Genomic DNA, 25,508 nt, shown 5'->3' on the forward strand with positions numbered 1-25,508 from the left:
ACAATCGTAGTGTTCACAGGGCAGAGTCTGTGAGAAGGCAGCAGGAAGCTCATGAAGTCTCCATAATGGGCCTCCCAGTAGCATTCAGTCCACTCATCGAGATGCTATCAGCCCTGGAACAGTAGCCCAAGCACAAATCCCAGCGCCCCCATTGTCTTCCTCTCCAGCAGTGGCCCCCCATAGCCGATCCCATTAATTGCCTTTTGTTTGCACTCCTGAACAAAAGCCATCTTGTGCGGTGGGGCAGCAACTCCGAATGCCTGGACAGCTAGGCTAGATGAATGCATAAATAGCCTATACATCCCCCTAGTCACCTCTCTATTCTGGTCACTGTTAAGCTCTGTGAAGCTGTTTCATTTTTCTTGACATACCCTGGTTTCATATCGTGGTTTCATGACATGTCATGGTTGTTAACAGGCATTTGATTTGATGAGTGAGTGTGTTGCAAGGTATGCCTCTTAGAATGTAATTCTTACTGGCATTAACAGAAAAATTAGCTAGCACTTCTGTATAAAGACTAGTGATGGGTGGGGGGAGAGACTCGATACAGTTACATATCGCAATGTCATTTCTTGACGATATTATATCTATATTCGACTCATCCCCAAAACAATACAGTGCCAACAGAAAGTATTCATACCCCTTCACTAATTCCACATTTTGTTGTGCTACAGCCTGCATTCAAAATGGATTAAATATGTATTTTTTCTCACCCATCTACACACAATACCCCATAATGACTAATTGAAAACATGTTTGTTATTTTCTCACATTTATTGTTAATGAAATACAGAAATATCATATTACATAAGTATTCACACCCCTGAGTCAATACATGTTAGAATCACTTTTGGCAGCGATTACAGCTGTGAGTCTTTCTGGGTAAGTCTCTAAGAGCTTTGCACACCTGGATTGTACAATATTTGCCCATTATTCAAGCTGTCAAATTGGTTGTTGATCATTGCTAGACAACCATTTTCAAGTCTTGCCATAGATTTTCAAGCAAATTTAAGTCAAAACTGTAACTCGGCCACTCAGGAACATTCACTGGCTCATTGGTAAGCAACTCCAGCGTCGATGTGCAGGGGAACAAGGTAATTTAGGTATAGTAGGTATGTACTGTGGTGTACAGCAGGTCAGCCACCAGGGGGAGACTCGTCAAGGCCTGGTAACAGATGGAGTATCCGTCACGAGACGTGGCTCCATCTGCTGGACGTGCCAGGTCTCGACGGGCTCCCCGGACAGGACTAAATTGGGGCTGTTTGGGAGCTGGTGAGTAATTAAGGGCGGATTGCTCACCAGCTGTGCAAGGCCCATAAAGCTGCCAGAAGGGCAGCACATGGGGGAGGACTGAGGGAAGTAAGGTAACTTCCGTGTAGTTGGAGACGGTATCCTGGAAAGGATCTCATGGGGGAGACCTAACCTTTTCTTTTGATTAGTTTATTAATAAACACCCTTGAAACCGAGCTAATCATACTCTGTCCGTGTCTGATCTCTGTAAACGTCTTGACCCAACCCCCTGATCTGCCACAAGTGGTGGAGAATGCGGGCACCTTGATAACGTGGACAGATCAGGGTTGACGTTTACACAGAATCAGCATGGACGAGTTGATAGCTCAGTTCGTCCGGCCCAACAAGCACAACAGACAGTTCAGGAACGAACGCTGGAGGAACAGCGACTACAAAACGTCCGCCTCGTGGAGGAAGTCAGGAAGCTGCAAGGAGGAGCGTCTCCTGAAACCCATCCCAACCAGTTTTTAAATCAAGCTAACGGAAGACGATGACATTGAAACATACCTCTGTACGTTTGAACGGACAGCGCTACGGGAAGAATGGCCAAGGCCGAAGTGGGCAAGTCTGCTGGTCCCGTTCCTCTCTGGGAATGCGCAAAAGGCGTATTGGGACCTGAACGACGAACAGGCGGCTAACTACGACGGACTCAAACGGGAGATACTCAGCCGCTACGGGTACAGCGGGTTCAACGGTTCCACGACTGGAGGTTCGTACCCGACGCAGATGAGCGACCTTCTGCGCATCACCAGGGCATGGCTCCTAACCGACGTATCCACCCTCTCCCTCCTCGACAAAGTGGTCCTGGATCGCTTCGTACGGGCGCTACCCCACGACATGAAGAGGGCAACGAGCCTATGCGCGCCCCAGACCTTGGAGGGTCTCCTGGAAGCAGTGGGGACGCATCAGAACACTCAGGCCCTTCTGAGGGGGAGCCGGGACGAGTCGGCGACCTGTGCGAGAGTACGGAAGGACAACCCCACCACGGTGTACCCCGAACCGACAGTCGGCAGGGCCAAGGGACCGCAAACCCGTAGAGAGACGGCTGGGGAAGGGCCGACCCGCCACAGACGACCCCAGGTAGATGGAGACCAACGGATGTGTTTTGAGTGTGGCGCCCGGAATTGCCCTGCTCGAGAGGAGTCGATGCCATCAGCTAGCACCGGAGGCCAGGTGGGTCACACCGTGAACTATGTCACCTCCTGTTGGGCGCACCATGAATCAACTGCACCCATGGTCCCGGTGAAGGTTGACGGACATGACACGGAAGCGCTATTAGACTCGGGAAGCATGGTTATGCTCGTAACCACGAGCCTGCTGAACCAGGAGACCGAACGGGGTAGGGAGATGTCCATTTCCTGTGTTCACGGTGACACAAAGCGGTATACTGCCGTATGGACCAACATCGTGACACCACAAGGGAGCTGCCAGATGATGGTGGGTGCAGTACCAGAGCTGCCGGTACCTATCCTAGTGGGACGGGATTGTCCGCTGTTCGCGGCCCTATGGGGGCACGAGTTGAAAAAAAAGATACGAGCCGGCCGAAGAAGAGAGTGGGGACGACCCCTCGCCTGTGCGGCCAGGACACCACCGGTTAATCAAACTGACTCTACGGGACCGGAGTCGGAGTCAGAGGGGGAGCCGGAACCCGAACCCCCTGGGGAACCACTGGAGGAGAGGCCAGCCTCCCCCTTCTCGATTTCGAGGGGCCAGTTGAGACCCCCTTTGGGATTCTCTCAACCAACTTCACCTGGAACACTTTTCCTGTTGAAAATCAAATGATAGTCTCACTAAGCCCAAACCAGATGGGATGGCGTATTGCTGCAGAGTGCTGTGGTAGCCATGCTGGTTAAGTGTGCATTCCAGGTGACTACCTCATGAAGCTGGTTGAGAGAATGCCAAGGGTGTGCAAAGCTGTCATCAAGGCAAAAGGTGGCTATTAGAAGAATCTCAAATATATTTAGATTTTTTTTACACTTTTTGGTTACTACATGATTCCATATGTGTTATTTCATAGTTCTGATGTCTTCTCTATTATTCTACAATGTAAAAAATTGCAAAAATAAAGAAAAACCCTTGAATGAGTTGGTGTGTCCAAACTTTTGACTGGTTGTGTAGCTAGTGGTAAAGTGACTAGGCAACATGATAGATAATAAACAGTAGCAGCAGCGTATGTAATGAGTGAAAAAGGGTAAATGCAGATAGTCCGGGTAGCTATTTGGTTAACTATTTAGCAGTCTTGTGGCTTGGGGGTAGAAGCTGTTCAGGGTCCTGTTGGTTCCAGACTTTGTGCATCGGTACCGCTTGCCATGCAGTAACAGAGAGAACAGTCTATGACTTGGGTGGCTGGAGCCGTTGACAATTTTTAGGGCTTTCCTCTGACACCGCCTGGTATAGACCCAGCAAAAAGGGGACGCCCTGAGGACATTCGGCAATGTTCCCATTAGGTCCCTTAAGGGTTCAGGGCGCAATGTTATCCCACTAACATTCTGAGACCGTTCTAAGTTTGTCACGTGATGGTCTAGGGGACCTTTGTCTAGTTCCCTGTACGTTCCCAGGATGTCACTGACGACCATGTCAGGACCTTTTAGGACGTTCTCAGGACTTTCATTTGACTAGTCCTTAGGATGTCGCCTGATGGTCCCAAGGGAATGTTCTCTGGGGGACCTTTGTCTAGTTCCCGATTTGTCCCGGGGAGTTTTTTTAGGATGTACAGTCGTGGTCAAAAGTTTAGAGATTTTTTTTTTTTACCTTTATTTAACCAGGTAAGCCAGTTGAGAACAAGTTCTCATTTACAACTGCGACCTGGCCAAGATAAAGCAAAGCAGTGCGATAAAAACAACAACACGGAGTTACATATGGGCTAAACAAAACATAAAGTTAAAAATACAACAGAAAATATATATACAGTGTGTGCGAATGTAGTAAGATATGGAGGTAAGGCAATAAATACGCCATAGTGCAAAATAGTTACAATTTCGTTTTAACACTGGAATGATAGATGTGCAAAAGATGATGTGCAAATAGAGATACTGGGGTACAAATTAGCAAAATAAATAACAATATGGGGATGAGGTAGTTGGGTGGGCTAATTTCAGAATGGCTGTGTACAGGTGCAGTGATCGGTAAGGTGCTCTGACAACTGACACTTAAAGTTAGTGAGGGAGATAAGAGTCTCCAGCCTCAGAGATTTTTGCAGTTCGTTCCAGTCATTGGCAGCAGAGAACTGGAAGGAATGGCGGCCAAAGGAGGTGTTGGCTTTGGGGATGACCAGTGAGATATACCTGCTGGAGCCAGACTACGGGTGGGTGTTGCTATGGTGACCAGTGAGCTAAGATAAGACAGGGATTTGCCTAGCAGTGATTTATAGATGACCTGGAGCCAGTGGGTTTGGCGACGAATATGTAGTGAGGGCCAGCCAACAAGAGCGTACAGGTCACAATGGTGGGTAGTATATGGGGCTTTGGTGACAAAACGGATGGCACTGTGATAGACTACATCCAATTTGCTGAGTAGAGTGTTGGCGGCTATTTTGTAAATGACATCGCCAAAGTCAAGGATCGGTAGGATAGTCAGTTTTACGAGGGCATGTTTGGCAGCATGAGTGAAGGAGGCTTTGTTGCGAAATAGGAAACCGATTCTAGATCTAACTTTGATTGGAGATGCTTAATGTGAGTCTGGAAGGAGAGTTTACAGTCTAACCAGACACCTAGGTATTTGTAGTTGTCCACATACTCTAGGTCAAACCCGCCGAGAGAAGTGATTCTAGTCGGGTGGGCGGGTGCAAGCAGCGTTCGGTTGAAGAGCATGCATTTAGTTTTACTAGTGTTTAAGAGCAGTTGGAGGCTACGGATGGAGTGTTGTATGGCGTTGAAGCTCGTTTGGAGGTTTGTTAACACAGTGTCCAATGAAGGGCCAGATGTATACAAAATGGTGTCGTCCGCATAGAGGTGGATCCGAGCGTCACCAGCAGCAAGAGCGACATCATTGATATACACAGAGAATAGAGTCGGCCCAAGAACGCTGTGGCACCCCCATAGAGACGGCCAGAGGTCCAGACAACAGGCCCTCCGATTTGACACATTGAACTCTATCTGAGAAGTAGTTGGTGAACCAGGCGAGGCAGTCATTAGAGAAACCAAGGCTATTTAGTCTGCCAATAAGAATGCGGTGGTTGAGAGAGTCGAAAGCCTCGGCCAGGTCGATGAAGACGGCTGCGCAGTACTGTCTTTTATCGATCGCGGTTATAATATCGTTTAGGACCTTGAGCGTGGCTGAGGTGCACCCATGACCAGCTCGGAAACCGGATTGCATAGCGGAGAAGGTACGGTGGGATTCGAAATGGTCGGTGATCTGTTTGTTAACTTGGCTTTCAAATACTTTTGAAGGGCAGGATGGATATAGGTCTGTAACAGTTTGGATCTAGAGTGTCACCCCCTTTGAAGAGGGGGATGACCGCGGCAGCTTTCCAATCTCTGGGGATCTCAGACGTTACAAAAGAGAGGTTGAACAGGCTAGTAATAGGGGTTGCGACAATTTCGGCGGCTTATTTTAGAAAGAAAGGGTCCAGATTGTCTAGCCCAGCTGATTTGTAGGGGTCCAGATCTTTCAGAACAGCAGCTGTCTGAATTTGTGTGAAGGAGAAGCAGGGGGGCATGGGCAAGTTGCAGCGGAGGGTGCAGAGCTGGTGGCCGGGGTAGTGGTAGCCAGGTGGAAAGCATGGCCAGCCGTAGCAAAATGCTTGTTGAAATTCTCGATTATTGTAGATTTATCTGTGGTGACAGTGTTTCCTAGCCTCAGTGCAGTGGGTAGTTGGGAGGAGGTGCTCTTATTTCCCATGGACTTTACAGTGTCCCAAAACTTTTTGGAGTTAGTGCTACAGGATGCAAATTTCTGTTTGAAAAAGCTAGCCTTTGCTTTCCTAACTGATTGTGTATATTGGTTCCTGACTTCCCTAAAAAGTTGCATATCGCAGGGGCTGTTCGATGCTAATGAGGTACGCCACAGGATGTTTTTGTGCTGGTCAAGGGCAGTCAAGTCTGAGGAGAACCAGGGCCTATATCTGTTCTTAGTTCTGAATTTTTTGAATGGGGCATGCTTATTTAATATTGAGAGGAAATAACTTTTAAAGAACAACACAATGACACAAATATTAATTTTCACAAAGTCTGCTGCCTCAGTTTTTTTATGGCAATTTGCATATACTCCAGAATGTTATGAAAAGTGATCAGATGAATTACAATTAATTGCAAAGTCCCTCTTTGCCATGAAAATGAACTTAACCCCAAAAAAACATTTCCACTGCATTTCAGCCCTGCCACAAAAGGACCAGCTGACATCATGTCAGTGATTATCTCGTTAACATGGGTGAGAGTGTTGACGAGGACAAGGCTGGAGATCACTCTGTCATGCTGATTGAGTTAGAATAACAGACTGGAAGCTTTAAAAGGAGGGTGGTGCTTGAAATCATTGTTCTTCCTCTGTTAACCATGGTTAACTGCAAGGAAACACGTGCCGTCATCATTGTTTTGCACAAAAAGGGCTTCACAGGCAAGGATATTGCTGCTAGTAAGATTGCACCTAAATCAACCATTTATCGGATCATCAACAACTTCAAGGAGAGAGGTTCAATTGTTGTGAAAAAGGCTTCAGGGCGCCCAAGAAAGTCCAGCAAGCACCAGGACCGTCTCCTAATGTTGATTCAGCTGCGGGATCGGAGCACCACCAGTGCAGAGCTTGCTCAGGAATGGCAGCAGGCAGGTGTGAGTGCATCTGCACGCACAGTGAGGTGAAGACTTTTGGAGGATGGCCTGGTGTCAAGAAGGGCAGCGAGGAAGCCACTTCTCTCCAGGAAAAACATCAGGGACAGACTGATATTCTGCAAAAGGTACAGGGATTGGACTGGGGTAAAGTCATTTTCTCTGATGAATCCCCTTTCCGATTGTTTGGGGCATCCGGAAAACACCTTGTCCGGAGAAGACAAGGTGAGCGCTACCATCACTCCTGTGTCATGCCAACAGTAAAGCATTCTGAGACCATTCATGTGTGGGGTTGCTTCTCAGCCAAGGGATTGGGCTCACTCACAATTTTGCCTAAGAACACAGCCATGAATAAAGAATGGTACCAACACATCCTCAGAGAGCAACTTCTCCCAACCATCCAAGAACAGTTTGGTGACGACCAATGCCTTTTTCCAGCATGATGGAGCACCTTGCCATAAGGCAAAAGTGATAACGAAGTGGCTCGGGGAACAAAACATCGAAATTTTGGATCCATGGCCAGGAGACCTTAATCCCATTGAGAACTTGTGGTCAATCCTCAAGAGGCGGGTGGACAAACAAAACCCCACAAATTCTGACAAACTCCAAGCATTGATTATGCAAGAATGGGCTGCCATCAGTCAGGATGTGGCCCAGAAGTTAATTGACAGCATGCCAGGGCGGATTGCAGAGGTCTTGAAAAAGAAGGGTCAACACTGCAAATATTGACTCTTTGCATAAACTTAATGTAATTGTCAATAAAAGCCTTTGACACTTATGGAATGCTTGTTATTATACTTCAGTATACCATAGTAACATCTGACAGAAATATCTAAAAACACTGAAGTAGCAAACTTTGTGAAGACCAATACTCGTGTCATTCTCAAAACTTTTGACCACGACTGTACTTGGGACATTGTGTCATGATCCCCTGAACGTTCTTGGGACGTTGTGTCATGTTCCCCTGGAGCTTTTGTCTAGTTCCCGGTTTGTCCCGGGGACGTCCCCGAGGACGTTTTTAGGGCATTCTTTGGACGTTGTGTCATGGTCCCCTGGAGCTTTTTGTCACGTCATGGTCCCAGGTGTTCCAAACCATTATTAGTAAAATAATGAAATGGTATGGAGGTTTTAAGTAAAGTGGTATGCTGTTCAGCTAAAGTAGTATAAAATCTTTAATCAATGGCAATATGATTACATTTGACATGATCACTTGGGACTTGAACTCACAACCTCTGGATTTGGAGTATGCTGATCTTTCTGCTGCACAAAGAAGTCCAACACATTCATTACCTTTAATACATATCTGCACTTAGCAAAAGAGTGCCATCAGCACTGCTATTTTTAAAAGTTACTTCTGAATCACTGAGCAGGGTTACATGCACACAATAATGCGATTATTGTGGATAGTCAGGTTAATATAATAGTTTGTTTAAAACATTTACATGCTTTGCAAGAAGAACGATTTCCCTAATAATCCTGTTTACATGGACACATCTGAAATCAGGCTACTGATGGGACTTTTGATAAATGCAGAAAATCTCAAATCAAAATAAACGTTCTACCACCGTGACCATGTTATTTTTGCAAAGACTATTTGATTCTGAGTTCGGACCTATAAAATGTATATGTGAAAACTATTTATAAGATGCATACTTTCAGTTTTTCCAAAGTCACTTCACTCGCGCATTAGAGAGAAGCTTGTGCTTCCCGGTGCTAGCACATGCGCAGATCAAATAGACCACTGGAACGCCGATTAAACTGTTTACATGTCCTAATAATTGTAAAGATTGCTCAGAAAATCAGGTGTTTTAATCGGCGTATGCTTACTTCGATTATGACTTCACGCCAATTAAGACAAACAGAGTAAGGTGTTTACATGACTAGTGCCATCCTCGGCCTTCTGCCATAATCAGTTTAATATCGAATTATTAGTGTGGATGTCAACTTACTTTGAAGTGTAAAGTGTAGGAATAGACCTACAAGTGAAATAAGCTATTGATACAGACATGGTGACGTAGCAGGACAATCAGAATGCCATGAACCAAGAGGTTGTGAGTTCAAATCCCAGGTGAGGAATTGTTAAATAATAATTACTGTATGAATAAACAATGTAATCATCAGATCAAATCAAATGTTATTTAAAAACATGCGCCGAATACAACAGGTGTAATACAACAGGTGTAGACGTTACAGTGAAATGCTTACTTACATAACCAACAATGCAGTTTAAGAAAAAAATATTAAAATAGCAAATAATTAAAGAGGAGCATTAAAATATAATAACAGTATGGAGGTTATATACAGGGGGTACCGGTACAGAGTCAATGTGCGGGGGCACCGGTTAGTCAAGGTAATTGAGGTAATATGTACATGTACAAGGGTAGAGTTAAAGTGACTATACATAAATAATAAACAGAGTAGCAGCAGCGTAAAAGAGGGGGGTGGGGGCAATGCAAATAGTCCAGGTAACCATGATTAGCTGTTCAGGAGTGTTATGGCTTGGGGGTAGAAGCTGTTAAGAAGCCTTTTGGACCTAGACTTGGCGCTCCGGTACCGCTTGCCGTGCAGTAGCAGAGAGAACAGTCTATGACTCTGTTTATTATTTATGCATAATCACTTTAACTCTACCCACATGTACATATTACCTCAATTACCTCGACTAACCCGTGCCCCCGCACATTGACTCTGTACCGGTACCCCCTGTATATAACCTCCCTACTGTTATTTTATTTTACTGCTGCTCTTTAATTATTTGCCATTTTTATTTTTTTCTTTAAAACTGCATTGTTGGTTAAGGGCTTGTAAGTAAGCATTTCACTGTAATGTCTACACCTGTTGTATTCGGTGCATGTGGCAAATACAATTTGATTTGATTTGAAAACAGGTTTTTAGAAATGTTTGCTAATTGATGTAAAAAAAAAACTGAAATATCACATTTACATAAGTATTCAGACCCTTTACTCAGTACTTTGTTGAAGCACCTTTGGCACCGATTACAGCTTAGAGTCTTCTTGGGTATGACGCTACAAGCTTGGCACGCCTGAATTTCGGGAGTTTCTCCCATTCTTCTCTGCAGATCCTCTCAAGCTCTGTCAGGTTGGATGGGGAGTGTCGCTGCACAGCTATTTCCAGGTCTATCCAGAGATGTTCGATTGGGTTTAAGTCTGGGCTCTGGCTGGGCCACTCAAGGACATTCAGAGATTGTCCCGAAGCCACTCCTGCGTTGTCTTGGCTGTGTGCTTAGGGTCGTTGTCCTGTTGGTAGGTGAACCTTCGCCCCAGTCTGAGGTCCTGAGCGCTCTGGAGAAGGTTTTCATCAAGGATCTCTCTGTACTTTGCTCCATTCACCGTAGGGATGGTGCCAGGTTTCCTCCAGACGTGACACTTGGCATTCAGGCCAAAGAGTTCAATCTTGGTTTCATCAGACCAGAGAATCTTGTTTCTCATGGTCTGAGAGTCCTTTAGGTGCCTTTTGGCAAACTCTAAGAGGGCTGTCATGTGCCTTTTACTGAGGAGTGGGTTCCGTCTGGCCGCTCTACCATTAAGGCCTGATTGGTGGAGTGCTGCGGAGATGGTTGTCCTTCTGGAAGGTTCTCCCATCTCCACAGAGGAACTCTGTCAGAGTGACCATCGGGTTCTTGGTCACCTCCCTGACCAAGGCCCTTCTCCCCCGATTGCACAGTTTGGCCGTGCGGCCAGCACTAGGAAGAGTCTTGGTGGTTCCAAACTTCTTCCATTTAAGAATAATGGAGGTCACTGTGTTCTTGGGGACCTTCAATGCTGCAGAAATTTTTTGCTACCCTTCCCCAGATCTGTGCCTCAACACAATCCTGTCTTGGAGCTCTACGGACAATTCCTTCGACCTCATGGCTTGGTTTTTGCTCTGCCATGCACTGTGAATGCACCTGAGCTCAATTTCGAGTCTCATAGCAAAGGGTCTGAATACATATGTAAATAAGGTATTTCTGTTTTTGTTTTTAATACATTTGCAAACATTTCTAAAAACCTGTTTTCGCTTTGTCATTATGGGGTATTGTGTGTAGATTGATGAGGAAAACAATTAATTTAATCAATTTTAGAATAAGGCTGTAACGTAACAAAATGTGGAAAAAGTCAAGGGGTTTGAATACTTCCAAAGGCTATTTTTACATATTGGCAATAGCAATAGAAGTTACTTTTAGATTTGTATCATTTTCCTTAAGAATTTTGATTAACCACATTACATTGATTTTGAGATATGAAGACTTTATTATAAATTAAGTTTAACTTTTTCACGAAAATTAGCATATGAAAATCATAACTGGCCGCAGATCAGTAGAAATTGTTGGATAACTTGGCACTCCAAATGGAAAAGGTTGCTAACAGTATTATTACAGTACTAGCTGAGTAATTCTAGCATGACTCAGCTAACAGAGAAAAAAAAAAAACACTTTAATGGGAAATAATTATGTCCAAGCTCATTAGACACAGTGAGGAGAATATCCCATCAATTACTGGGGAGTGTCACTGGTCTGCATATTGCTCCGGGTATTATTTTTTCTAATATATATATATACAGTGGGGAGAACAAGTATTTGATACATTGCCGATTTTGCAGGTTTTCCAACTTACAAAGCATGTAGAGGTCTGTAATTTTTATCATAGGTACACTTCAACTGTGAGAGACGGAAAATCCAGAAAATCACATTGTATGATTTTTAAGTAATTCATTTGCATTTTATTGCATGACATAAGTATTTGATCACCTACCAACCAGTAAGAATTCCGGCTCTCACAGACCTGTTAGTTTTGCTTTAAGAAGCCCTCCTGTTCTCCACTCATTACCTGTATTAACTGCACCTGTTTGAACTCGTTACCTGTATAAAAGACACCTGTCCACACACTCAATCAAACAGACTCCAACCTCTGCACAATGGCCAAGACCAGAGAGCTGTGTAAGGACATCAGGGATAAAATTGTAGACCTGCACAAGGCTGGGATGGGCTACAGGACAATAGGCAAGCAGCTTGGTGAGAAGGCAACAACTGTTGGCGCAATTATTAGAAAATGGAAGAAGTTCAAGATGACGGTCAATCAACCTCGGTCTGGGGCTCCATGCAAGATCTCACCTCGTGGGGCATCAATGATCATGAGGAAGGTGAGGGATCAGCCCAGAATTACACGGCAGGACCTGGTCAATGACCTGAAGAGAGCTGGGACCACAGTCTCAAAGAAAACCATTAGTAACACACTACGCCGTCATGGATTAAAATCCTGCAGCGCACGCAAGGTCCCCCTGCTCAAGCCAGTGCATGTCCGGGCCCGTCTGAAGTTTGCCAATGACCATCTGGATGATCCAGAGGAGGAATGGGAGAAGGTCATGTGGTCTGATGAGACAAAAATAGAGCTATTTGGTCTAAACTCCACTAGCCGTGTTTGGAGGAAGAAGAAGGATGAGTACAACCCCAAGAACACCATCCCAACTGTGAAGAATGGAGGTGGAAACATCATTCTTTGGGGATGCTTTTCTGCAAAGGGGACAGGACGACTGCACCGTATTAAGGGGAGGATGGATGGGGCCATGTATCGTGAGATTTTGGCCAACAACCTCCTTCCCTCAGTAAGAGCATTGAAGATGGGTCGTCGCTGGGTCTTCCAGCATGACAACGACCCGAAACACACAGCCAGGGCAACTAAGGAGTGGCTCCGTAAGAAGCATCTCAAGGTCCTGGAGTGGCCTAGCCAGTCTCCAGACCTGAACCCAATAGAAAATCTTTGGAGGGAGCTGAAAGTCCGTATTGCCCAGCGACAGCCCCGAAACCTGAAGGATCTGGAGAAAGTCTGTATGGAGGAGTGGGCCAAAATCCCTGCTGCAGTGTGTGCAAACCTGGTCAAGACCTACAGGAAACGTATGATCTCTGTAATTGCAAACAAAGGTTTCTGTACCAAATATTAAGTTCTGCTTTTCTGATGTATCAAATACTTATGTCATGCAATAAAATGCAAATTAATTACTTAAAAATCATACAATGTGATTTTCTGGATTCCGTCTCTCACAGTTGAAGTGTACCTATGATAAAAATTACAGACCTCTACATGCTTTGTAAGTAGGAAAACCTGCAAAATCGGCAGTGTATCAAATACTTGTTCTCCCCACTGTATATCTTTTTAAATATTGTATTATGCATTGTTCGGAAGGGCCCGTAAGTAAGCATTTCACTGTTAGTCTACACCTGTTGTTTACGAAGCATGTGACAATTAAAATTTGATTTGAATGTCCAGATTCTGATTTACTCTTTGCACCTGCAATTACAGTAACCCCACTGCTGATAAGTGATGTCTCCAACTGATTGGCCAACTGCTGTCTGATCTCTAGACAAGCGCCCAGCTAAACTCTGAGGGGAAAACAGTCAAATTGACTGGGCATCAGTATGTTTAACCTACTGTACATACAGTACTCTATGCTACCTTCATTGCTCAAATCTGGGGCCTCCTGTAGATATGCTTGATCACGAGGCCTTCCACGAGGCCTTCCAAGCCCTGTCACTCCCAGCGCAACGGAGGTCGGTCTCTAAACATTGTGCTAATAATCTCCCTGAAACCATGGGATGCTGCCCATGGACATATGCGGGATGATCCTGAGTGTTGATGATCTGAAATAAAACTGCATGGTTGGCCAGTTCCGCATGAATGACCATCAGAGCGGGGAATTAATTACACTGAGCATCGGGGGAGGCTGTTTAAAAGGGACTCATCAGCCCAGAGATTTACTGTAGATTCCCTCTGAAAATGTGGTGAAAATGCACAAACCCATAAGATCATTATTCTGTCTCAAACCGGATATAGACAGAACGGATGGGTTCGAGGAAGCTGCGGTTCAACTTTTGGGGGAAAAATGTTTGTTTTTCCTCCTCATCCAACAGGCACACTTTGAGGCCCCGTGTGAGCGCCGTAACATAACTCATCCTGCCCAAAAAGGCTTTTGTTCTTGTGTTTTCTACCGTTCTTATTTATTCAATAAATAAATTATTTGTGTGCTCTATTCCTCCTCTCCGCTGTTTTATGCGTTGAATATTTCAGGAGACGCACATCTGTGCTCTCATTGTTCTTTCGGAAAGACTATAAGTCACGTCTTCATCATACCAGCAGTGCATACTGGAAATGAAGAACACTGGTCAAGCCCCTGAAGAAATTTGCCTTTCTTTCTCTATTACTACTATCAGCTCAGTGTCCTAACTTCCTGATCGTGACAACTCTATTGGTGCAGCCTGACCAGATGTTCCATTACATTTACATCATTTAGCAGACGCTCTTATCCATCAGGGTCATAGTACTTTCATCTGATTTTGCAGGACTGTCAGGATATCTCTCTCAAAACTATTTATTTTCATGGTTTGTTATCAATATGCTACATGGCAATGCAGGCAGTCGTTGTTTGAAGATCGGGGTTTGTACAGTGAGGGGTGTTATTTCAACCAATAACAATCTCACAACTGAAAACATTTCGGCCTTTAATTAGCCTATGTAGGCCTGCAGTCTGACAAGTCACAACACAATTTTCTGTGTCAGGGATGCAGGACAACTAAGGTCTGCAATGGATGCTGGCTTTAATTAGCCTATGTAGGCCTGCAGTCTGACAAGTCACAACACAATTTTCTGTGTCAGGGATGCAGGACAACTAAGGTCTGCAATGGACGCCAGTGGGTAGATGGATGAATCAGAAGTTCTATATTAATCTTAGCTTTAATCCATGCAGAGGCGATAAGGAAATGGAGAGGCTCTGACAGAATGATCCTGTACAGCTTGCAGAGAATTGTGTGTGTGTGTGTGTGTGTGTGTGTGTATGTGTGTGTGAAATGTGCATGCATAGAGGGTCTTATAATCAATCAATGATTTAGAGCTTTGTTTTTGTGCCCTTGAGCAAGGCACTTAACCCTAATTGCTCCTGTAAGTCGCTCTGGATAAGAGCGTCTGCTAAATGACTAAAATGTAAATGTAAAAATGTTTTTAGAATGTTAGTCCAGTGGAGACCTGACAAATGCCGCATCTAGGCTTAGTGCTTCGTATTCATCCTTTGAGCTTTGGCCATAACAAAAATTGCATATTTTCTAAGAACTACAAAACATGCCGTTTTCTATCACAATCGATTGTAATCCTGACTTCAAAACCATTATTGTTGCTTCTATTGTGATTAAATAGGTTAAGGGGAGAGTTCAGGTGGGACTTCGCGCTTCAGCAAACAAAGGAAAGGAGGGGTTTTAAGGGGACAAATGTAATCGGTCTTTGTCTCATCTATCATGTTGCTTTGCTCACAAGAAGTCGTCATTTCTATATATCTCTGTCATTCATCTAGTGGTCTTGAATTCATTCCAGCGTTACTATGAACCTCTTTCTCTTGTGTTCAACTTGCTCTTTTCTATTTACATGGCTATGGTGAATGTACCAGTATCTTTGTTGTGGTGTCTTTCCACATTGTGAGGATCTCTTTTAAGCCTCATAATTCCCTCCAATAATACTGTTGTTTTATTCTGCCTGTGAAACCTCTCCAAGGTCTTGGTGGCTTGTAAGCCCTGATAATGACCATTGTGTAAACATGTTCAACTCGGGAAGTGCGACTATCAGGAGGAAATGGCAGATGAGATAGTTTTGTTTAATTACAACCTTCCTGCTTTAGAAATCGGGAAAAGCTTGAGCTAAATGTAACACATTTGACGACAGTTGTCTACTTTTTTCTGTCCTATTCGCTTTTTCTTTCCACTCCTCATCCCTGGCTGACGCAGCGGTGTTTATGAAACTGTATTGAAATGACTGTGCACTTCCATGCGTTGGTGTTTTTTTATTTTTAACTTGCCAACGTCACCCTTATCAGCCCCTATGGGCTCTGCTACTAAAATGGACTCATAAGCAAGCTTCACACATGAATGCCTAAACCCTCGTTCTCCAGCTCTGGGGCTGCGGCCTTGTCTAGCGTCCGGTTACAGCGATGACAAATGCCATCCAAAGCTCTGAGTCACAATGAAAATGACCCAAATTGTTATAATTTTTCTATAGCTTGCTGTAACATGGTTGACAGGCAAGTACTAAAAGCAGTACACCCTCTACCAGAGCTCAGTCGAGGGCCACCATGGTACAAACTCGTCAACAATTTCTGGCATGTCGACAAATATCTCAGGCACTTACTTACCCAAGGTATGCACTCACACACGTGTGGCAGCTGTACAGTGTACATACTGTATCTGGGCTTCTACCGTGTTCTCAGGCACGACTCATGGCAAACCTGAAAACATGGGTCACCCATGTCCCTGTGATACATTCTGACAGGATTAGGAAATGCCATTAATGTCGCTGGATATCAAACATTTCAGTGCTCATTAAGTATTTATACATGCTCTGTCCGAACACTTTTCTCAGGCTTTTTTTTTCTCCACCTAACTGATGATGATGTTTTAATGGATGTGCTCCAGACTAGGTCTGTTGAAAGCCATTGTGAAGATATGTTCTTATTACTGGCTATATTTACAGTCCTTTTTCTGTATATATTTACCTGGTATGTACAAATGAAATTATGTGATGACAATTGATACTTTTTGGTTCTTAATTCAAATAAAGCAATACTTTAAAACACTATTACCTGGGCCCAAATGCTGTTGCTTGTTTCAATGAATCCCAAATAAACCAAACAAATAGTTATTACGCTATTATTGATGACCATTTCACCATGTAATTTCTAAGTAAGTACTAGGTAAATAGCATACTGTAATATAAAGAGTATCCTTATTAAGAGCATTAATAGGACAAAGGAAATACTGAGGTCAGTTAATATGTTACACTGTGGCATCTCTGCCGCATCAAATCATCCTTTTTACCAGTTAATACTGTAGCCCTAAGTGTTAGCCCTAATGCCCGGTCACCATATGGTCTAGTGACAATCTTCCGACACTATCTGACCAGTCAGCTAAATTAACATTGCAAATCTGATGCTAATGGTGGATTCTCAACAGTAGAAAGGCTAATGATTCTAATAAGGCCTTCCTTTGTTTGACACAAATCAATAATCATTTATTGTAGCTTTGTCTGTTCTCTGTCGCTTACTCACCATCATTCTAACGTTCAGTGGAGAGAGGCTTTATTGTGAAATATATTCAATTGGAAACTGTAGTTTTAGGTTGTAGGCCTACCTAACAGCTGCCCAAATATAGGGCTCGACATACAGGGCTGGCCGCTGGCCCGGGGAGGTTTTGGAAACCCTCCGGGCCAGTCAGTGGCCCGCTTGGGCCAGTACAAACATTATGGTAATAATGCTATTTTTAATCTAGGCAATATAATTGATGAAAAAACAGATGCATTCCCGAAGCTATGTTCGTTTTTGTAGATTATCTATCACAAGCGCGCCGCACACATATAGTAGGCCTATTTCTGTCGGGCAGAGAGAGCATGCAGATCTCAAACAGCTGGTTGTTGTGTGCAGTTCTGATATCTACCAGTAAATGCCAAGGCAAGAATGGGTATGCAAACCAGGTATTTAAAAAGTAGGCTATTACATCAGCCATGATGTAATAGCCTACTTTGAAAATCTGACATTTCCTCTAGGCTATTTGCTCCTTGAAAAGTCCTTCAAGTTATGGCAGCCAATTTAGAAGTTCTACTGCTCCAATATAATTATTCTATGAATTAATTTCTGATCCGTTTTTATGAGAGATGTAGCCGCTTTTTTTTGTTTCCCGCCGTTTCAATTGACGGGTGTTCCGCCAGTCTGTTGCGTTCGCCAGTCTGTTGCGTTCGTTGAGCTAAAACCATGTGCGGTTATTATGAGCAAGACAACATTGAACATTGGCTTCAACTTGGTTTTTCATACAAATAATTTAATTACTAAGGGAACCCGGTTTTTGGTCGCTTTCTCGTTTTAAAACATGATACAATAACCCCTCAATAGCTCTTCAACATCTCAAATGGCGAGACTGACTAGCTACCACACGGACAGACTTCATTAGTGTGTTTATGCCGGGAGCATCTTCAGGGGTATGCAGTCTATTTAGTCAGGCAATGCCCACATTATTCTGACATATTTTATAATGTAAAAATAATGTGAATGTCCATGCATAATGCCATTGGAAAGGCCTATTAAAACATTAATTATCCTTAAAATGGTAATTCATACTTCTTTTGCATACATTTTGGGGGGAGTTTTTTCCCCTATAGGCTATTACAACAATTAATATAAAATAGGTCCTTGAATTACAATTAAGTGCTTCAAATGTTGAAAATCCTTGAATTTGACTTGCCACTGTCTGTATGAACCATGTATAGGCTACTTGCAAATGAAAGATCAAATCACCTGCTATTGGAATTATGCGCGCATCATTTGCTGTCCTGTCAGATCATGACCTGGGCCCGTATTTTTTTTCTCCATTCGGGCCAGTAGCTTTCAGTTGCCACTGGCCTGGTGTGCCACTAGAAAATTTCCCTGAATGTCGAGCCCTGTGAATAAGAACCTCAGGACCAAATGACTAAAACTGTAAACCAAACATGAATGTCAAACTTTGATGGACCAAAGAGTTATCTGATCAAAAATCTAATTTGAGATGGCATAGTAGTCTGCAGTGGACTACATTTCCTGAGCTTGAGATGGTCGTAAGAAGGATATCTGCCTGATGATGAATAATTTGTGGCAAATGTGTCACTGGGTGGATAAAGCATCTCGGCCAATTACCTTGGTTAGAAACATAAAGAGGCACTGCAGTCCAAACACCCCTACTCCACCCCCACTTACTCAAAGCAATGTTTGTTTTTTTTAACTCCCTTTGGATGACCACAAACATTTTTGCCAGGTCTTAGCGCAAGTATTGCACATCCCTCCCCAGAGGCCGTACAACCATGGCTCTTGCATACTGACCTTTTTCGGTAAGGCACTACATCAAGAGAATGCCTCAGCGTGGATTAGTTAAGGTCAACAAAATTATTGGGATGTCTTTTTTTAATCACAAGGCTGGTGTCATCTGCCCTTCATAGAAAACACTCTGGTGGCTGCTCTAAGGGATTGGAATCATCGTCACTCCTGCAGTTCACAGGAAGGAGTGTTTTGACTGTCAGCTTGGCTGTTGGTGATAGACTTGTTTTGGGAACTAACACTGCTCTCTCTGAAAGTGCCAAATTGCATTTTCGGAAGGGTAGAAAAACAGTGACAATGGCACTGAAGCTAGCCAGTTGTCGTCAATGTGTCTTTGATTAATTATTTATTGGTCAAGGGGATTTCTAATATGATTCAAATCTATTCTCCACTTTTGAAGAGGAGAAACTATTGGCATTATTTTCTGATAATGCCAATAGTTTCTATAGTATTTTTATTATGGCTTAGATGTCAGGAGTATGCATGTTTCAAGTTTAATCATATATTTAGAGTTGCTTGATTACAAGCCCATGCTTTGGAATAAACAGTGTTCAAACACCTGAGGGTGTCATATGACTCTGGCATCTGGCTATTTATAGAGAGAGTAATTGCCTTTGTGACAGTATGGTAAACAGAGGATGAATCCAAAGCGATTATCTGGCTATGACTCCCAGCATGTAGCCCAGCCTTCCCTTGCATTTTCAGACAGGCAGTTCTTCAGCAGCATTCACTTTATTATATGTGCACTGTCATTAATTAATCTGTAATCATTTCACCAAGTTGGCAGCATCCCAATGTGTGATCGATGGCGGTTCCCCCTGACCTGTTGATGTGCTGGCTCTATCTGAATCCAGTGACTGAACACAGGGAGTAAAACCCCTCCGGTGCTTCCGCCCCTAGGGATCATGTGACCAGATAGCCAAACAGGAAATCACCCAAACACTGCTCAGACAGCAGATTGAGAATTATCCCGCAGACACAGAATAAAGGTAGCATAATAATGTCTTAGTAAAACAAACAACAGATTTTACCTGCTATTGACAAGGGGAAATATCTCTTCCTGACTTATTATGCCATATCTCACGACAGACAAAAGTGAGATCTGTGAGAAAGATAAATAATTGTCATCCTCTATCATAATTCCAATAAACTACATTGGGGCATACAGATGGGCTTACTGCATGATATTCTTACTGACATTTGAAGAATGCACATGCTTGCCATTCCTGGAACATACAGTAAGCATGTCATTTTCAACTTTCCCCTCAGCATCTGCCACTGCTTACCAAGAGGAGATGTTTGGTTTTTTTTCAAGCAGGATAGCGCCGACTTCAATAACCTTTCAAGTTCTTTGTGCGAAGTTCATGTGGATTTGTATCTCATGAAAGGCCATTCAATTTAAATCCAGCTTTTATGTCTAACTCCTTCAGCTAACACAACTGTTATGCTTTCTTTCTTAGTCAACTCCCCTTTCATTTTCTTTAAGCCCAACTTATCCGCAGGGGTTCCTTTTAGCTGTTAACAAAACAGGTCAGTCAAATCAAATTGTATTTGTCACATGCTTCGTAAACAACAGGTGTAGACTAACAGTGAAATGCTTACTTACAGGCCCTTCGCAACAATGGCAAGAAAACATTTAAAAAAGATAATAGAACGAGAATAACACGAGGAATAAATACACAATGAGTAACGATAAGTTGGCTATATACACGGGTACCTGTACCGAGTCGATGTGCAGGGGTACGAGGTAATTGAATTAGATATGTACATATGGGTAGGGGTAAAGTGACTAGGCAACAGGATATATAATAAGCAGTAGCAGCAGTGTATGTGATGAACCAAAATATTTTTTAGGGCCTTCCTCTGACACCGCCTGGTATAGAGGTCCTAGATGGCAGGGAGCTCGGACCCAGTGATGTACTGGGCTGTACACACTACCCTCTGTAGCGCCTTGCGGTCGGATGCCAAGCAGTTGCCATACCAAGCGGTTATGCAGCCAGTCAAGATGCTCTCAATGGTGCAGCTGTATAACTTTCTGAGGATCTTAGGCCCATGACTAATCTTTTCAGCCTCCTGAGGGGAATGAGGCGTTGTCGTGCCTTCTTCACGACTGTGTTGGTGTGTGTGGACTATGTTAATTCCTTAGTGATGTGGACACCGAGGAACTTGATGCTCTCGACCTGCTCCACTACAGCCCTGTTGATGTGGATGGGGGGCGTATTCGGCCCTCCGTTTCCTATAGTTCACGATCAGCTCTTTTGTCTTACTGACATTGTTGTTGAGTGGGAGGGGTATTGTAATTCACTGTACATTAGAATGTTTTTTTCCTCCGTATGCTTTTGATTCGGAATGCCATATGTGCTAACACACGGTGTCTGAGGTTTGGGAGGGACGCCACAGATATTTCTGGTCACCCATGCCTTCGCCCCAAACACATCCACCCACTCCTGCTCAGCTGTTTCAGGCCATTCCACTGTAGGAGGTATGTGCTGGGCTGCCTTTAGCCCATGCATGGGCCTTTGTAGCACAGTTATCGTCTTGTTGTTGTCCATGGATTAGCTTTAACTAACTTTTAAATGCTGAAATGAATCTGCATGTTTTGTGCACAACACATAATTCAAAATGACATTTCAGATTGTTGTCAAACCCTAACCCCAGAATAGGTCAACAGTAAACGGCTTTACATGCAAACTAGAAATGTAGGCTAGAGCTGCAAGCCTAATTACAGGAAATGGGCTACTGTGCTAGTTTAAACTGACAGTGGGTCTACCATTCTCACACAACTGCTTTGTCTGTTGGGAATAACCCTTAACTCTCTAAACAAACGAGTGCTGAGAGGGCAGCCACTCCTCTCAGTGTGTGCTATCCCTTTTTCCCTGCCATTTACTGTCTTTCCACTAAAATGTCAAGCCGTATGTGACTCGCCGGGAAGGGTCCAGCATGCCATTTAGTGAGTGCTCCAAACATTTGCTCACAAGCTGTGGGTGGGAAGGGAAGCATCTGATAACAAGCACCTCCTGGGGGAAGCACTAGCAGCACTTTCCCTGGGGCTCACCAACTCCTGCCGTCCCCACCAGTAATGCCACACATTTCAGACAATGAAGAAAGCATCTGTCATCTGGCTATTGTTTAAATGGATGCTTGTAGTTCTTAAAGGCGTCAGCATGCTTCAGTTCGGCTGGCGCCTAACAGAGCTCGGCTTGAAAAAAACTTTTTTAAAAACAGCAATAGTGCTGTTTGTCCATTTTGAGACACCGTAGCCAGTTTCCTCAAAATAGTCAGAATTAATCTAAAATAACTCAAGAAATCTGTCATAACTTTTGACGGTTTTACCGAGATTTTAGTCGCGCAATTTTGCATCTTACCAGGATGTTTGGTGCAGTATTTCTCAAAGTGAAAAAATGTGCATGAGGACGAGTCGTCTCTCGTTGAATGACAACAGGCACTTCATTGAAGAATCCCTACTGTTGATCATTCGCTGACGAGGGTGCGTAGACTTCGGCTACCGTCTTCGGCTTGCCTCGAGAAAAAAATGCTGTGTGCCCGAACAGCCGGAAAAAAAACTTGCCGAAGTCAAAAACATCACAAAATGTCATCATAATATATGCACAAACTGTTCCGAACAGTTTTGGCTGGAAAGCATGCGGACGCCTTAAGTCAGCAAAGAAGACAGGCGTCTTATCCTTCATTGTGTGTGTCTCTCTGTGTGCGTGTGTGTTTTATTTTCTTTACATACAGTATATCCTCAAATAAGGGACTTCTCTTCTCACCCAAAGAGGCATGAGGCTTAAGCAGACTTACTATGAGCTGCCATAGCGCAAAAAAAGAACTAGACCAGAGTCAATAATTTCAGTTGGCCAAGCCTCCACGAGTAGCCTAATAAATTTCCCACTTATTTGCTAAAAGGTAATTTATCAAGTCTGAAATTACATTTGCCACAACCACGCTTTTAAGAAATACATGGTAGATTGTAATTCATGTTTATTTCACATTTATTCAGACTGGAAACAAGTTTGATTGCCATCAATGAACAAACTTGCATTTTAGAAGCCAATAATTCTCTAACTTAAAATAGAGTGACTGGGCCTAAAGGGTTGCTTTCTATGACTATTAAGGAAAGATCTCAACGTTTATATTGTCTTGGAACTGTTCCAATTTGAGCATTGTCCAGCTCACACATATCTTGGCACTTCTAAATCTTGGCAGGAGTACTCAGGCAAATGCGTTCCTGAGTGCTTACCCCTTTCTTAGGAAATTTGATGTAAAACAGCTCAGGTAAAACCAACAGCGAAATGTCAGCCTGTTCTCTAAGATCTGTGATGGAAAAATACACAATAGCTACATCTCTCATAACTATTCAAAATAAATATAAACTTTGACATGAGTTCAAAACAGTTCCTTGGCAATGAACAAACAAGCCAACGATGAATTAGCCTAAAACCAACAAAATCATATGCATAGCAGGATATCAAATTAATTTTTTATTCAAGCAATAAAATGAAATTAAAAAGTATTTAAATGTACAAAGCTGATTAAAGTTATTTTCCTCAACAACAAACAATGTTTTTCTTTCAGAACTGTAGTTGGGGTCAACAGTCTTTCCAACAACAATCAGGGATAACCAGCTCTTACTATTTAGCCTACAGACAATAACAACTGGATAAGCTGTCAAATAATACATCACTTCAAACACACTAAATCAGATTGTCAGTAGGCCTAAGTCCAGAGTAACAGAGAAAGACACCAGCAACATATTTGGAAGCAGCCTACTTGCTATCCCTAATTAAATCCACATAGAATTAAACCAATCCACACACTTTGATGATCAGAAAGGCACACTGAGGTCTGTGCCCACCCTTTCTTCTGTGTCTGTCGTTATGAAGGGCCCTTGCACAAAGCAAATGACCACCACCAGTCCATCACATGTGGTGCTGTTAAATAAGATCCTGCTATGATCTAGTCTTATTTATTGTGTATGTGAGTAGCCTTAACTTAGTTATCATTAACTTAGTGATTATACTTCTCATTACAATACACACAAGATTAATTTGACGTAGGCTATACTATAACACCTGCTATAGGCTATTAGGAACTATCCATCTAAATGTTATGGTTACATGTATCTTATTCTGAGTTCTATTTTGTTTAATTAAGCATATGCCTATCAATGACAACAACTGTTGTGAAAGTTGATACAAATGTAACTCTAAAATGTCAACATAATGATTAAACGTTCTTTCCGAGAAGGATCTGAGCGTGCATGAGTTGTCTAAACACGAGGGAGCACTTTTCTAGAAGAAATTGCATCATACCCTTTCAGAAATATAGCCCAATCAAAACATTAAACAACGTCACAATTTGGCCAGGTGCAGAGACAAATCGCTTGATCTGAGATGGCTAATACAAAGTTACAAATCAACGTTTTAGAACCGATCATCAATGAGTTCTCAACGCTGGCAAAGCGCCCTGCATGCTGCTTTCAGGCAGGCTCCTACCGCGGACTGTCTGTCTTGATTCCCGAATGGAAAGAAACGTTATCTCCCATCACTGAATATTGCCAGTCTGAACTTTTATCAACCACAATTCAAAGACGTTAAAAAACGTTTAAGCAAACGTATGTTAGTATCAAATACGTATTTATTAAACACTATAACACATTTAGAGTTCAATTTATAGATTCGAAAACTTTTGAAAGTAAGGAGACGGACAAAGGGGACTCGGCTCATCCCCATGAAACAACACGCCTCTAAATTAACGGATACATTTGATCTCTTCTTGCTATTTCATAATGTAACGTTTGTAGCAAATAAACATGCGCTATCGATAACTAACTGTATGTAGAGCAGTTTGCGAGGGGTTTCTATCTCTGAAGAGTTCGAGAAGCTAGACATGCCTCCAAATGCCAGCCAGATAACTGCACTGTCCGGCTCGCGACGGATCAAACATTCCAACGAGCCAACAAGGCTTGAGCCTCGCGCTCTACCAAACAATGTCTTACTTCTGGTCTTCGATTATGTACTTTATAATTGAATATATCTCCATTTAAATCAGAACATCATCCATGAATATCAAGATAGCTGGTTGGCTATAGCTAGTTTGCTGAGTTTAGTTAGGTCATGAAGAATCACTTATATCCTAACGCAGATCACAACGTAGCTCGCAAATAACAAAGTAGCTAATTCTGAACAACAAGTGGGAGTATCACGTCCAGAATGTATCTGAGCAATGGCAAGAGGCTAGGGAAATCAAGCGTGGTCCTCATACATTTACTTACAGTGAGTTGAGAGCAGGACCAGAATGCAAGCCAGACGTGTTAACGCCATTTTGGAGTCGATGCAATGTTCAGTTTGGCCGTACATGCGCAAAGTTAAGAGCTTTTTAGTGGATGGAGAGAGGAGGACTGGCCGGTGAGAGGGGTGGGGGGTGGGGGGGGGGGGGGGGGGGGGGGGGGGGGGGGGCTACCGAAAGCATCACTCACAGTCAAGAATTGATGGTTGACTAGACGTGGGAGGACCAGACGTTTTACAACGGTGAACCAGGCAGGTGGAAGCTGTGATTGGGGACTACTGTATTAGGCTACCCATTCTACCCATT

At 43.3% G+C, this 25,508-nt stretch overlaps 1 protein-coding gene across 1 annotated transcript in view; it reads right to left on the reverse strand.

Moving 5' to 3' along the window:
* Nucleotides 1-25,273, reverse strand: part of LOC311135959 (junctional adhesion molecule 3B-like) — a gene marked incomplete at its 5' end in the record, with an annotated part of 52,915 nt that extends 27,642 nt beyond the window's left edge. The window contains one exon of the mRNA XM_084170005.1: nucleotides 25,189-25,273. Coding sequence (XP_084026131.1) covers nucleotides 25,189-25,273 — 85 coding nt within the window. The remainder of the gene's footprint in view (nucleotides 1-25,188) is intronic.
* Nucleotides 25,274-25,508: the final 235 nt, after the last annotated feature.

Source organism: Coregonus lavaretus (assembly GCF_964263955.1).
Source record: "Coregonus lavaretus genome assembly, chromosome: 10".
Taxonomy (NCBI): domain Eukaryota; kingdom Metazoa; phylum Chordata; class Actinopteri; order Salmoniformes; family Salmonidae; genus Coregonus; species Coregonus lavaretus.